The 16216-nt window shown below is 33.5% G+C and overlaps 1 protein-coding gene across 1 annotated transcript; it reads left to right on the top strand.

The window, feature by feature from the left end:
- The first annotated feature begins 6927 nt into the window (after positions 1–6927).
- LOC129318344 (heat shock protein 90-6, mitochondrial) lies at positions 6928–12365 on the top strand. Its single transcript, XM_054963068.1, has 20 exons — positions 6928–7133; positions 7546–7734; positions 7832–7905; positions 8099–8224; positions 8312–8405; positions 8495–8578; positions 8660–8803; positions 8901–9014; positions 9096–9155; positions 9276–9350; positions 9457–9561; positions 9751–9891; positions 9980–10072; positions 10186–10263; positions 10613–10867; positions 10950–11052; positions 11350–11524; positions 11606–11711; positions 11808–11897; positions 12024–12365. The coding sequence occupies exons 1-20, from the start codon at positions 7026–7028 to the stop codon at positions 12192–12194; spliced, it is 2385 nt and encodes a 794-aa protein (XP_054819043.1). The 5' UTR covers positions 6928–7025; the 3' UTR covers positions 12195–12365.
- Positions 12366–16216: the final 3851 nt, after the last annotated feature.

The following is a 16216-nucleotide window of genomic DNA, read 5'->3' on the forward strand; positions in this document are numbered from 1 at the left end:
GTGAAAAATAGCTCAAAAACAGATATTGATGCTTTGCATGGTAAATGCTTGTAGAGTAATTACCATTAGCACCATTCAAGCTTCTTGGAAGCTTTGGAAGTGAGTAGTTGAGGGGTGAAACTTTAACCTCTCAAAGATTTGAGGTAATCGAGAAAATTCTATCTTATACTTTTGTATGTCTATTAGTTTATGGATTTATGATTTATTATTGAAATGTGTAAATTAAAAAGAAATGCGAGTGTGGCTTGATTTGTTAGAAAATTTACTAAATCAAATTTGTGAGTTTTATGCCTTAGGATGTAAAATTTCTTGGAGAATAATATCGGTGGATTTTCATATTATGTTTATTGGGAGTTCAATGATTCTACAAATTGAAAAGTAACATGAATCTTTGTTATGAGAAGTTCAATGATGTTTGAAATAGTGGAGTTCAATGATTTTGAAAGTGTGAAGTACAATGATTTTGAAGTTGGAGTTCAATGACTTATTTTGTTTGAAGTCCCATGAAAATGTGTTTAAGAAGTCTAATGATTTGTGTAATGATAAAGTTTAATGAAAAATTAATAATGTGAAGTTCTATGAATTGTATATGTGTGAATTATGGCATGAATGTGCATTGCATGATCTTAAGAGGCAGGATTTTGCTTAAGAAGAGGAGTAGATGATAAAATCCATGTGGTAAGGCCTATTCGTGAGATAGTTTGTTGGATTGATTATATTTATATTGTCCCACTTGTTCAATGATGGCCTGTCCTACTAGTTCAATGAAAAACTCAAACCTAGCTAGCTATCCACCGATTTAATGAGTAGGCTAGTCTAGGGTTTATGACACTCTATAGTGTGAGAAATAGGAAAAATCGTGTTCCATAAGTGAGTTGGGTGTGCTTTAGTTGGGTAATCCCCTTACAAGTATTTAGGCTAAGGAAGTCATGGAATATAGACTAACCCATTGAATTATAGCCCATGATTTCATTTCAGGAGGAATAAGAAGGAAATAAGAGAAGTGTAATCATGCATATAGTGAGTAAGGGCACCTGTTGTCTATATTGTGTCCCTAATGATGATATCATGAGTTGAGTCTTAATTTCTTTTAATGTATTTATCAATGATTTGTGTGACTAACTCTCTTTATATGAAAAGTGCTAAAAAGTAATGTTTCTCAAGTAAATGCTAATATATGAGTGAAATTGTGAATATCTATTTTCAAATGTTTTATATGGGCTTAAGTATTGACATTAATTGCCACTTGCATTTAAACTAATCGATATGCATTAGTATGGGTTAGTTGAATCTTAGTTACTAAGTAGTTGTACTCACCCCATTATCCTCAATATTATAAGGAATAGCTTAAGAGGTGCGGACAGAGAAAAATACCCAAAGACTTAGGATCGTGATCTTTTTATAGTAGGCCTCTTTATTTTGAATAATTATGTGTGAATGACAATTTTAATTGCCAATTAGGAATTCTTATTTGTTCCTTACTTGCATTATGTAAACTGTAAATTCTAAGTGTATTTTGGGCTCTAGGGAGTGAGTTGATGAATATGTATTATTGTGATAGGGCTAAAATACTAATGCAAGTAAGAGTAGAGCATATTATGAGATGATTTGGAGAACTTGATGAAAATTGTGATAAACTCGCCCTTTTTATGCTTTATTTGAGTTTAAGGTGTTGAGTAGTGAAAATTTAATCTGAGAGCATCTCATGTGATATGATGCATTGAACGAGTTAATCTTAATGATTTGAATATGGTCAAATTGGTGTCGGTGGCTATTGGCCTATGGTATTTGGTTTGGACACTTGATTTTCCAAATATTGCTGTAAAAGTATAAGTTTGAAAAGGGTTTCTAATTTTTGGTTTTAGAAAGAATTCGAGTTCGAAACTAATGCCATTAGTTAGAGCTCAGAAAGAGCTTTCTGTAGACACCTAGTTTGCATCATTCGGACGTCGAATGAAGATTTATGGTGCGTCAGAAGTTGGCTAAAAGCTATTAAATTGACAGCAGAATTTACCATTAAAATTTATGTAATTGCATTGTGATACATGTTCAACGAGCCGCGGTGCACGCTTTAAAATTTTTTAGAAATTCTCTTATTTCAAATTCTTAAACAAATGCATTCACACAAGTAATAGTCCCATGCTTTCACATAATTGTGAACTCTGATTTATCTAGTTGCAAGATGTGAAAATGATTTTTAGTTTTATAAACTTGAGGTCTCCATTTTACTAACCATTGAAAACTTTGTATTTTGATAATTACTATAATCCCATTCCCTAATTACTTGGAATTTAGTTTTAATTATGGGAGTAGAAGGAAAAGGATATTACAACCACAGTGCAACTCACAAGAGTTAACTTGTCTTAAATCAACCAACAAACCTTGTTACAATCCAATAAATTGTCACAAACACTTGAAAAATACCTTTTTAAGATTTCAAAAGAATAAGATAAAATTTCACAAAGAAACTCTCTTAAAGAGTGGATAAATTACAGTTGAAAGCTTAAACTTGTGAGAGCTTTTTTACAATTCTTTTCAATAATGATGAATGAATGCTAAATGATTAAGCATAATTTGAACACTTTTTGAATGCTCAAATAAAGAAAAGTTCATTCAAGAATCAAAAGTTTTTGTTCAGACTTGAATTATATCACATATATAGTTTATGACAATTGATAGACTGTTGGAACAGTGTAACTAGCCATTAGTGCAATTTCTTACATGCAACCTGCTAAATCATGCATGAAATGGCTTTCATTATGTTTTAGATATGTGTCTATGATAAATTAGGTGTGAATCTCAGGGTGTCTCTCGCATGGTTTGGACTATATGAATGTGTAATCTATATTGTGTGCAAAAATTCATGTACAACCCTCTTGCTCTCGTACGTGGTTTGGCTTACAAAAAGCCAACACCAGTTCTGTGTGACAAATCTTATGTGTGACCAACTTGTCATCACGTGTGATTTAGCTTGCAAAAAGTTAAACCCAAATCTGTGTGACAGAACTTGCTTGGAACCACGATGCTCTCACATGTGAAATGGCCAGCTTCAATCTTAGACCATTTGAGAAGATAAATCACACGTGGAACACAATATTACTTATGCGTGAAATGGCAAGTAGCAAAGCTTAAACCATTCTGGGGTACATATCATGGATTTGTGAATCATGAATCATACAAGTGAGCAAATTGAACTTGGCTAGAGATGACTTAAGACTTAATATAGCAAGATATATTCAAGGAATAAATGATAAATCATGCGTGGTCACTATTAGCTCTCACGCATGAAATAGCTCATGTCACAATATAATGAAACACAATTTGACAACTTACATGCATATTAGTAGGTTGCTTGAGTAATTTGGAACACAGAAGCAAAATTAAGGTATCACATAAACACAAATGAAAAATCATGCGTAGATTACGCTTTGATTCACACATGAAACGTCAGTCAGTTGCTTAACATGCTAAATCTTATGAGTGACCATGTAGAATCATGCGTGATTCTGTAGTCTGAGAAAATTCAACTTCTATGAAACACAAGAAGCTAAAATAACATATCTTGCAAGCTTGAATGTATTAAGAGGAGTCTTTATGAGCTAAAGGTGATGCATTCATTTTAAATAACTATGAAATGTGATTAAACTTTCAAAGTTTTCATATTGAATCTAAGAGAATTTAAATAACTTATCCTAAAGTTCTTCCTCTTCCTTGGATTCTTAATGTACTTGAGGCTTTTTCACCTATGTTTTTTTATTTATTTGCACACATAACCAATGCATCTTTTCTTAGTTTTATAATCATCAAAACACATGATCTAACATTCAATTTTGGAACATCTTTATTATTTAGTAAACTTCTAGTTACTTTGTAGGTTTTGATTATTAAATTAAATTCTTGCTACTATGATAGATTCTTTTGTATTATGGTAGTTAGTTTTGAAATTGATTTGTTAGCAAAGAAATTTTTTTTTTTTTACCATAGTAAAGCTTTGCAATTTGGTTTGATTCATTACTACAAAAAAGGTTATATTGGAAAAACCAATATTGGAACAAATTTTAATTCCTTTGAATTGAATTTTTAACTCAACAAATAATGGTACACATCCATGAAAGTTTCAAACATAATGTGAGTTTTGGCTAATGGCAATTTTTTCTTTCAAGAATTTCAATGAACACCTTGTATGCAGCAATGAAAACACAAAATTTATATAATATAATCCAACACAAAAATATTTAAGCAAAAATAAAATATACCTAGAATTTCTAAGCAATGATCCAACGTTACAAAATCAAAATAATCCAAAGCTCAATAATAGACCTAGCTGGAGGAAGAAGAAAGGAAAAATGGACTTACGAATATGAGGAATACTTAATGGAGAAGCATATGAGGTCTATGGTATCTAATAGGGAAGAAGTCATGCCCTATGACATCATGAGCTGTTGCAAAGAAGAGGGAAGAAATGAGAGGCATAGAAGAAGGAGGGCAATGAAGAAAGATGGAGAAAATATAATTTATTGATCTAGAGCTAAACTAGGGGTTTTTTTTGGGAGATGCCAGTTTGAACTTGTGCGCTGCAGTTTAGAAACACTCAAGTAAACCACAAGGACACGGAGTAACTAGCTAAACTAGGGTTTTTGTAAAATGTATATTGGACTATTGTTTAAATAACTATCCAATATATATAGAATATATTGAATGGGTATTGGACGGTTATTTTTACAATTGTCCAATATGTTTCTCTACCTCTATTTATTGAATGGTTGTGATGATAACCATTCAATAAGAGGCATCTTTTATAACTCATTTTGTAGTAGTGATTCTTTTCCATTATAGTAGGCTCTTTTTTACCATAATAATGATTTGAAAATGATGGTTTTCATTTTTTTCTATTATAGTAAATTCTTTTCTATACAATAGTGTTTTAAAAGATTGAGTTTTATTTTTAATTACCATGGTAAACTTTATTTTACCATTGTAGGATTAAATAAATATGGTTTGAAAAATAAGAATGTTATAGTGTTGCTAAAGAGCTTAAAATTAAAGGGCAAAACTTCTTGTGTATTTTCAATTTTTGCATGAGATTATTAAATTCAGTTTTCTCCCAGAGCACAACAATATTTCTTGTGGAGGGCATTAGATGGGGCTATCTATTCAAACTGTTTAGCAGAAAGTGTTGAGTTACTATATTATGTCCAATTTGTAGAACATAACTTATATCCATGGACTAAACAAAGTGTGGCATGCAGTCCCATGACCATCAAAACTAGCAATTATCGGCAGGTATTAAGATTGACAGTGCTGTGAAATGATACTGGTGAAGAGAAAGATGGACGAATATGATAAGACTCTTGTATTGTGCATTTGTTGGAGAGAATTAACCAAAAAAAAAAAAAAGGAAGGAGCTTAAACTATTTTCAAGAACTGAAGGTAGATGCTTTAAAGGGAGTGGTATGCTATCACTTCATTGAATGAGAGCTATGGTAGCTAGGAGGCTAAATGGTTCTATATAAAATGAAAGAGTGACAAGCAAGGAGTTGAGTGAATAAGATCAACCCAAATGCTGAAGGTTCTTCTAACTGTAATGGGACAGAAGCAAGCATAAGGGTGGTGGGCAAACCAAAAAAAAAACAAAAAGAAAGAAAAGGAATTGTAATAGGTGGCTGCTTATTTAATTCGTTATTTGTCTACAAGAAACTAAATATAACATAACGAATGCAAAGAAAAGTCCAAAATCAAAAGAAAATAAAAGAAAAATACACCTTCAATCATTTTACCAAATTTGGAGTTTAGTTGATCAGAAGGGAATGCTTCCAAGCTCTACTTTCATTTAAAATATGTTTTTTTTTATAAACTAACATTGAAGTCACAAGTAGTTTTTTTTTTTAAATTACATGTGATCACCAATTATCAATTATTTTTACATAATATTAAATTAAAAACACATTTAAGTTTTGAAAGAGATTAAAAAATTGTAATGATAATAAATGTCCAAAAAAAATAAAAATAAATATAGTTCATGATACCTCTTAATAAAAAAAATACCATGAAATAATTGTTATTCACAAAAAATAATAATAAAAAAACAAAATGATATATGTCTGGGCTAGCTAGCTGGGCTGAGGGATGTACCCAAATGGCTTGGACAGGGCCGGATTGAATGGTCTTTCAGGTGAGTTGAATAATTATATTGGATGGGATGTTGTTTGTGTTAGAGTGGCCAGCAGGATGTTAATGGGCTAGGGTCTGAAAAAGTGAACCCTATTGGATTGACCAATGTCAAACTAGGTTTGTTAATTTGTTTGCTCTGTTAAAAAAAGAAGAAGAAAAAGGCAAAGAATAATAGCAGTTTTATATATATGTCAACTTGCATATATAAGACGGGTTGGACTAACCTGGGCAAATACCTTACTCAATATCAGCCCTCGTCTAAATCAAAGTAACCAACCACCCACGATTTGATCAGGTTTATTTACCCCTTAAAATTATTTTTATAATGATAATTATGGTTAATGACTTAGTTATCATAATCATTTTTAATTTTAATTAAAATCATTTGAGTCTTTAATTGAAAGAATAATAAAAATAATAAAAATACAAATTTGTGGAAGATTTCAATGTAAGAACTTAAGATGCAAGAAATAATTTGTTTATTACATCAAATATCAAATATTAGGGGGGAAAAACTGCATTCAAATTTTATTTTGTGTTCATAAATAATTATAAATTTTATGTTGATGCTTCGGAACTTGGAAGAAACGAATTTTTAACATGCTTAAACTCTTGAGTTTAAATTTTAACTTAAATTTAAATGCTTAATTTTTTTTTAACTTAAAGTTAAAGCCTTTTTTTTTTTCCTGTTTTAAAAATAAAATCCCATTTATTTTTCCATTTCAAGTCTAGAAGCTTCCCAGCTCTTCATTTTCTTCTGCTCTAAAACCCCTCAAGCTCCGTTAAACCCTCGATCCTGAATTGAAACACACGGCTACACCCTCACCCTGTCTATCTCCACCCTTGCATTCAAAATGCACAGGCTAGCTAGGCGCTGCTCTGTTTCTGCTATGTTGCGTTACGGTGGCGCCCGTCATCGTAACATTGCTGCTCCACTTTCCTCCTTTTCATACATCACCTTGGTACGATTCCCAGAGATTTTGCTTCTGACAATTAATATTTTTGACTTTCCTCCTGTGATGTGGATTCCATATTCTAGTAGTTTGGTGTGATTTTGAGAAACTGACTTGAACTTCGATTCTGAGCTTACCTTTCTTTTCTGCTTTTGTGGATTCTGCTGTCGACTTTGATTTTTCGTGTCTTTTGAAGTTATTATGCATAACTTGTATTCGACAGAAGCATCGGTGACATTGTTATATATATATATATATATATATTAGATTAGAGTCGTCTTCCACTTGAACTTGGCACGAGGGACATATCACATAAGTTCCGTGTTATGGCAAATGTTCCCATCTCAATGTTCATCTTGGATTTTCTTGGTATATAATATTTACCTAGTAGATATGTTGTGCTCTTTTTCATTTTGAGCAGGTCAATGAGAATGACACCAAAGCTAGATCGTATTCTGTGTTAAGTTCAGAGAATTCTAGCACCATTAAATCCACGAATCTGCCAAATCTGAAAAGAGATTTGCTTCTGGGCAAACGATACGAAACAACTGCTGCAGCATCTGATGCATCCAGTTCGCCACCGGCTGAAAAATATGAATACCAAGCTGAGGTATCGTCAATTTTAGGATATTCTGGTACGTGTCTTAATACTATTGTGCAAAGTATAAGGTTATTTTGGGTTAAAATTATCCTTGCCATGTTGACAGGTCAGTCGACTCATGGACCTCATTGTTAACAGCTTATACAGTAATAAGGAAGTTTTTCTTAGGGAGCTTATCAGGTATATGTTGTTAAAAATACTGGCGTTTGACTCACTTGTGCCTCTTTCTTTTCTGAAGAACCCTTTTGCTTTCTGAAGATTGTTTCCAATTGTTTTAAAACCTCCTAAATAAACTCATGCTTGTGCATCATGTGGATTAGATTATATGAATTGTTGCTTGTCCAATCTACTCATTTATAAATTTTTCCCACAGCAATGCAAGTGATGCATTGGATAAACTGCGGTTTCTTAGTGTTACTGAGCCTGAACTTTTGAAGGATGCTGTTGAATTTGATATTCGAATCCAAGCTGATCAAGATAATGGGATTATCACTATTACGTAAGATAATTAGTTATGGCTGCTGTTTGATCAATCATTGTTTTCTTCACTCAGTGCTTATTCTTTAGTTCTATATTTTTTTGGCAGTGATACAGGTATAGGTATGACTAGGCAAGAACTTGTTGATTGTCTTGGAACTATTGCACAAAGTGGGACTGCAAAGTTTTTGAAGGCTGTGAAGGTATGCAGGATGGTAATGTTTATCAATGTATTGTATCTTTCTTTTGTTGTTAGTTGCCGTTTACACTGACAAATCCTTATTTTTTAAAGGATAGCAAGGATTCTGGTGGTGACAGCAATTTAATTGGTCAATTTGGTGTGGGATTTTATTCAGCTTTTCTGGTTTCTGATCGGGTATTTGTTTGCATAAATAATAACACCTAGCTACTTTCTAAGGCCTTGTATCTTGTAGTTAAATGATTCTTGTTGTGGAAGGTGGTTGTGTCAACTAAAAGTCCAAAATCTGATAGACAATATGTTTGGGAAGGAGAAGCAAATGCTAGCTCTTATACCATACGTGAGGAGACTGATTCTGAGAAGTTAATTCCTAGAGGAACTCGCCTTACATTGTATCTCAAGGTATTTAAGAATTGTAAATTATTTGGATATTTTCTTTAGTTTTGGTTGATCCCTGTTCTTTAAATCTTTGACATATTACCCTTTGCTTATTTTTCAGCGAGATGACAAAGGTTTTGCACATCCTGAGCGTATTCAGAAACTTATAAAAAATTATTCCCAGTTTGTCTCATTCCCAATATACACCTGGCAGGAGAAAGGTTACACCAAAGAGGTTTGGTTTGGGGGCCATGATCTTTTTGCATTCTATTTAAAGCATATATTTTGTGTGTTGATTTATACTATTCTAGTGCAGGTTGAGGTTGATGAGGATCCTGCTGAAGCCAAAACTGGTGAGCAAGATGAGAAGGCTGAGGTACTGGTTTGATTTCTTTTGTATTTTTCTGTAACAAGGATGTAAATTTTACTCATTAAAGTGTAGCTTTTTAGCTGCTGCATATTTAATCCATGGTTTTTGATTACTTTGCTATGGCAGAAGAAGAGAAAAACTAAGACTGTTGTTGAGCGATATTGGGATTGGGAGCTCACCAATGAGACTCAACCTATTTGGGTGAGTTTTATGATGTATAACTCCATATGTTTTGTTTTTTTTTTTTTTTTTTTTTGCGGACACTCATTTCCTGGAATAAGATACAGACTTCACTTTGTTTGTGCAGCTTCGGAACCCTAAAGATGTTAATAAGGACGAGTACAATGAATTCTATAAGAAAACATTTAACGAATACCTGGATCCATTAGCATCCTCACATTTTACAACAGAGGTAAGAGTATTTTACATATTGTGTTTTGTGCTGCATGTTTTATTTGTTTACGTGGAGAATATGCAGTCATCAAGGATTCTAGCTTTAGGTCAATACAGTTATGTAATCTAAATGAGATTAACAATCGTAATTTTGCTGATATTGTTGTGGTGTTTGTATTGGTTTTTGTGTTGATGTTTACTTTTGCAGGGTGAGGTAGAATTTAGGTCCATACTTTTTGTTCCTGCTATTGCTCCCTCAGGGAAGGATGACATCATAAATCCCAAGACTAAGAATATAAGACTCTATGTGAAGAGAGTGTTCATTTCAGATGACTTTGATGGGGAATTGGTATAGAAATTTCTTCATCTTGCCTAGAAGAGATTCATCATGTCTTCATAGCTTCAACGTGTGCTAATTTTGTCATTCTTTCAAGCAGTTTCCCCGATACTTGAGTTTTGTCAAAGGTGTTGTTGATTCAAATGACCTTCCCCTCAATGTTTCACGGGAAATTCTTCAGGAGAGCTGCATAGTAAGTGATAAAGTTCATACATTATTTTAAACACAAATTTGTCTTTGAAAATGCATGTCAGAAATTTTTAATATTTTTTCCTTGTTTAATTGGTTTCCACACTATTCTTGTAGGTTCGGATTATGAGGAAGCGGCTAGTACGCAAAACTTTTGATATGATTCTTGGTATATCCTTGAGTGAGAATAGAGAGGTATGCTCTACTTATTAGAATTCCTCCTCCTGTAAGGCAGAAGAGATGGATTTTTTAAGATCAATGCACAATCCATTTTGGAAAATAGCTATTCATTGCTCATTTATGTGTATTTATTACATTTTTTTATTCATCTTGTATAATAACGTGATGAAACGTTGGTTAAATATTCTTTTCATGTCTTACTCTCACCTCACCTAAAGTCCTCTCGTTTGATCCATCCCTGTAAATATCCAAGTTCTGATATGTTTGTTGCATGATTTATTCGTCTTTTCATATGTATGTTTTGTTGTAGAAGGATAGTGTTTCCTATTTGTATATTACTAGCTCCTTTATCTGTTTAATGCAGGACTATGAGAAGTTCTGGGAGAACTTTGGGAAATATTTGAAAATGGGATGCATTGAAGATCGTGAGAATCACAAACGTATTGCTCCATTGCTTCGGTTTTTCTCATCCCAGAGTGAAGATGAAATGATCAGCTTGGATGAATACGTTGAGAACATGAAACCTGATCAAAAGGATATCTATTTCATTGCTGCTGACAGTGTGACCAGTGCAAAGAACACTCCTTTCTTGGAGAGACTTCTGGAGAGGGATCTTGAAGTATGTGCCGGCCTTTGGTCTGAGTCTTGTATTTTAAATTAATTTGTGCTCATTATTGTTATTGTAATGTCATTTTATACAGGTTTTGTTTTTAGTGGATCCTATTGATGAGGTTGCGATCCAAAACCTGAAGTCATACAAGGAGAAGAATTTTGTTGACATTAGCAAGGAAGACTTGGATATAGGTTTGCAACTTGAAACATTTATCACCGTAACAGCTCTTTTCACAGGGAGAGTATATATGGAATTGTGAAAATTTTCTTTCCTCTCCGTGTTTAATTAAATATTTAATATATATGTGCGCTTCACTTGGAAAACATTCATTTTAGCGACAGGTAGTAAAATTTCATTTTCAAGAATATTTGCTAGTAAAATGAAAAATCATGCATTAATGTTGGTGTGAATTGGTAGTTTATTTCATTTTGGTTGCTCAATTTTGTTCTTATGACTTCTCTTTGCGTTTCACGCGCATTCTTGTGCAGGTGATAAGAATGAGGAAAAGGAAAAGGAGGTGAAGCAAGAATTTGGTCAAACTTGCGATTGGATTAAGAAACGTTTGGGAGATAAAGTTGCAAATGTACAAATCTCAAATCGACTGAGCTCTTCCCCTTGCGTCCTGGTGTCAGGGAAATTTGGTTGGTCTGCAAACATGGAAAGGCAAGTCCTTTTTCAGCTGTCAAATGACATGTTTTGACCTATCAAATGTCAATATGCCTTATGTGATCAAACTTACTGCAGGCTTATGAAGGCGCAAACTATGGGTGATACTGCTAGCTTGGAGTTCATGAGAAGCAGAAGGGTGTTTGAGATCAACCCTAATCACCCTATTATCAGGAATTTAAGTGTATGATGAATTGAGAATTCTCACATTTTTTTTTTTAATGGATTTGATTCCATTGGTTAAGAATCACAATTAAATGAAATTAATGCCGGTTTTCAGGCTGCATTCAAATCAAACCCTGATGACCAAGATGCCCTTAAAACTATTGATCTCCTTTATGATGCAGCGTTGGTTTCCAGTGGTTTTACGGTGAGTTCAAGGCTTTATATCGTTGCTCTGGAATGATGTGTGTCTAAGCATTCTTGATGACGTGTTGTATTCTATAAAATTCAACCATGTTGGACTCTCTTGAGTCAATATCTTGTTGGTGTGCAGCCTGAGAATCCAGCTCAGCTTGGAGGAAGGATATATGAGATGATGGGGATGGCTATCACCGGCAAGTGGTCAGATCCTGGTCAGGCTCAGCACACTGAATCGCAGCCCCATGCTCCCGAAATTGTAGAAGCTGAGGTGGTTGAACCTGCTGAGGCTGGCAGTCACAAGTGAGAACTGACATGAAAAGTTCGGTTTTTCCTGCACCGTACCTTCTCATCGCAGCATTGTACAAGAACCATAGCTAAGTTTTATACGTATCCTGAGGATTTTTCTATTTAATACATTTCCGAGGGCATATTTCAATTCATCAGTACTAAGCTACGATATCTTCTAGTTCTCGCATGACTTGTCTTTTGTCAAAGAAATTTTTTACGGAGTTCGATTTCTTGAACTAATTGTCATTTCTGTTAAAAAAACAATCCGATTTTATGCTCGCTGCGTTCCTTTTTCCCAGCTCAAAATTCTTCCCCTAATGTTGATATTTATAAAATGATTCGCCAAAATTCATGCGTTTACATTTGAAATAAAATTTAAGTCGGGCGTTGAATGATATTTAAGTATTTTTATGGGGAAATTTAATTTATTTATACATAACATGTGGAAATGTATGTGATCTTTTTTTCTTAAAAAAAGTTGTTAAAAGGAAATTGAAGGGGATAAATTTTTTGAAGTTTCTTAAAATATGATGTCCTGCAATGGTTGCCATTAATATAATTGACCCAAAAAAAAAAAAAACAAAACAGGGAGAGAGGTGGCTGTATAAAATAAAAATATATTATTGATTAGAGAAGGGTTTTTAAGTGTGAAAGAAAATGATAAGAAATATAAATATATTTTTATTTTTGAAATGGGGAAAATTTCATTGAGAGCTCTCTGATTACATTTAATGAAAAAGAAAACTCTAAAAATGTTGATATATCATTGAACAAAAGAGGTATTGATTTGAAATTAAATTTTATAATCAAATGACAATACTGTCCTTTACTGTAAGAATAAAGAAAAAAATTTTGTTTGCTCAACCACGACGTACATGTGTTGTAAATATGTAGAAAATCAGTAACACCTCCATTTTAGATTTGAACCAACACCTCCATTTTAGATTTGAACTAATAGAATCTCCTTTAAGTGAGTGGAAAAATTTCACTCAAGAAAGTTCTCATCTCACCCATCATTGTCCACATATTCAATAAGTGTAGATAAATGCACTTAAGCTTCTCAAACTCTCAAGTCTAAATATTAGCGATGCCTCCATCATTGAAATTCCTATTCAAGAATCTCCCTTGATTGAGTCACTAGCCAGTTGAGCACTACCTCTGATGTTGTAGCTTCTTTTGGTCGGTGTTGTTCTTCCCTTAGTTAAACATTAAACCAATACTTGAAAAGCAATTAATATTGTAGCAAATAAGTGAGGTAAAGAAATTAACAATTGTCATAAGGTAATTAACCACACATACTAAGGCAAAGAACAAGTCATCCAAACATAAAATCATACTGGTATGATCATGTTTTATTGGTATGTTTTACTTGAAATTCTTTCAAAAATATATCAGTATATCAAAGACATATCGGTATATTATAGACATATCGATATATCATAGACTTGCCAGTATATTTTTCTTGGAATTCTTTTGTGTCGTAACTTGTAATAAACAAGTTTAGTAAGGAAATGAACAACTGTTGTAAGGTAACTAACCACACGCATTAAGGCAATGAACAAGTTATCCAAACATGAAATCATACCGGTATATCAGAGACATATCGATATGTTTTACTTGAAATTCTTTCAAAAATATACCGGTATATTAGAGACATATTGATATATTATAGACATATCGGTATATCATAGATTTATCGACATGCTTTCCTTGAAATTCTTTCATGTCGTAACTTGTAATAAATAAGTTCAGTAAGGAAATGAACAACTATTATAAGGTAACTAATCACACACATTTAGGCAATGAACAAGTCATCTAAACATAAAATCATATCGGTATATTAGAGACATACCGGCATGACATGTATGTTTTCTCTATCATTTTTTTGCACATTACCTACCGTACTTCTTTCATCAAATGATTCTTGTGCAGGAACTCTGGTGATTGAGATGCTGCTTTCAAATGCCCTAGTTCGAGTTCTAAAGAGATTCAGATCTTTATTCGTATTTTTTGTATTTTTAAGATTTGTAATTATGATACATAATCATCGCTTGTAATTAAGTATATATAATAATTGATCCTTTAGTTTATGTCCTGGAAGTTGATGGAAGTCTCGCTGATCTTCAAATACCTTAGTTCATGTTTTGGAGGGATTCATCTTCGATGACGGAGATGTTTGTGATCTTCAGTATCATTACATGCGTCATCCGTTTTTTTTATCTACATTCATCTTTTTTCTTTTAATGAGGGGCAATATTGATATTTGATCGTAAAATTTAATCTCAAATCAGTACCTTGCCTGCATTGATATATCAATATTTTTGAGATCTTCTTTTTATTAAGTGCAGTTAGAAGGTTCTCAGTGAAATTTTCCCTTTGAAATATAATGTTAAAAAATACATTGACAATAATGAATGAATAAATTAGCGACCTAAAATCAACCATAAGGTTAATGATTCTCTGATTCTCATTCAGTTTTGGGTCCTCATTCAGAAGAATGCATTCTAGTTTGTACGAGGAGGAGGTTAACTGTTTCAAGGCGAAGCGTGTTAGATTCTTTGATTGTGAAGATTCCCTTACCAGTGCACCAAAACAGAAGAAAATTTCAAATCATAATCGACAGGTTAAAAGGAAATATGTTGATTCTCTTTTGGATTTACCTCACATTTTTGTCAAAAGGGCTAGGGAAGTGGCCTTTCTAATGCTTCCTTCCAAGGAGCCATGAGGGTCTTTAAGTTGGGACTGCCATGGTCTTAGGAAAGCTACACAGTTCAAGGGTTGAAGCTTTTGGTTTCCAAGTTTCAACCTAATTTGTTGCTTTTGCAAGAAACTAAAATTTGTAGCTCAGTTTGTTGAATCAGTTGCTTTCCCTCGTTTTGTTGGCACGGATGCTATTAGTGAGGGATGGATTACGATTGTTTGTTGGGGAGGGGCTTTGGATCTTTTGGTTTCGGAATGTAATCCTCTAGTTTGTCACTGCCTAGTTGATATGAATTCAGGCTCTGCCTATTGTATGTCTTTTATTAATGAACCAACTAAAGCACGTGACCGTCCTTTGCTTTGGAACTAGGTGACAAACACTGCCTCTGCAATGACTAAACCGTGGTCGTTAATAAGAGACTTCAATTAGATTTTGGAAAACTGACAAATGCAATGTTCATAAAGGCTCATATTCAATGGGCTCATTTAAAGAATGTCTTGATTGGGCTCGCTTAATTCCGATCAAACAAAATAGACCAAAATTGACTTGGTCGAATCATAGGAAGGGAGTCGATCTCACTTTGGAATGTTTGGACAGAACCTTCTGCACGTCTGAGTGGATGGATTTATTTCCCTGTTTCTAATATTCTGAATCTGACACGAGCAGCTTCAGATCATTGCCCAATTCTTTTCTCTACTTCTTTTGGTCTTTAGCCTAGTAAGAAATTAAGAAGATCTGAAAACTATTGGCTTGATTTTGATGATTTTCACCATATTGTTTCCAACTGCTGGCATCAGCCGGTCAATGGTTCACTATGGTTTTGTCGAGCTTATGTTCCTGCAGCAAATTCAAGGTCGGCAATGTCAATTCTCAGATTAACCTGTTGGAGCAAAAGTTACAGTCACCTACTCTTCAATTTGACATTATCTCAAATGGAGATCCTACTCTCCTCTAGTAGGTGAATGAAACCAAATATCTTTTGGAATTTTATTATGACTGTCAAAATGGCTTTTGAAGCCAAAGTGAAGTGAAAAACTTACGGACAACATAATATTAAGTTCTTCCACATGGCAATTAACAGATGAAAGAGCAAGAACTTTATCTAGAGTCTTAAGTTTAATTCGGATCAATGGGCTGAAGACCAAAATGAGTTGTTTGCAGCTATATGGAGGCAGTTCAATAGTATTTTCAATTCTTCTTCGTCTGTTGATTAGCAAGAGCTATTAGAGGAATTACATCAACTTTTTGTTTTGCAGCTTGAGGATTAGATGTTCAGTTATTATTGACTCCAATAACTACTAGAATGACGAGAAAACTGCCACCTTTACTCTCCCAAA

The sequence above is a fragment of the Prosopis cineraria genome, unplaced genomic scaffold (genome assembly GCF_029017545.1).
Source record: "Prosopis cineraria cultivar Desert tree isolate PC_DT_omini unplaced genomic scaffold, ASM2901754v1 PC8, whole genome shotgun sequence".
NCBI classification, from domain to species: domain Eukaryota; kingdom Viridiplantae; phylum Streptophyta; class Magnoliopsida; order Fabales; family Fabaceae; genus Prosopis; species Prosopis cineraria.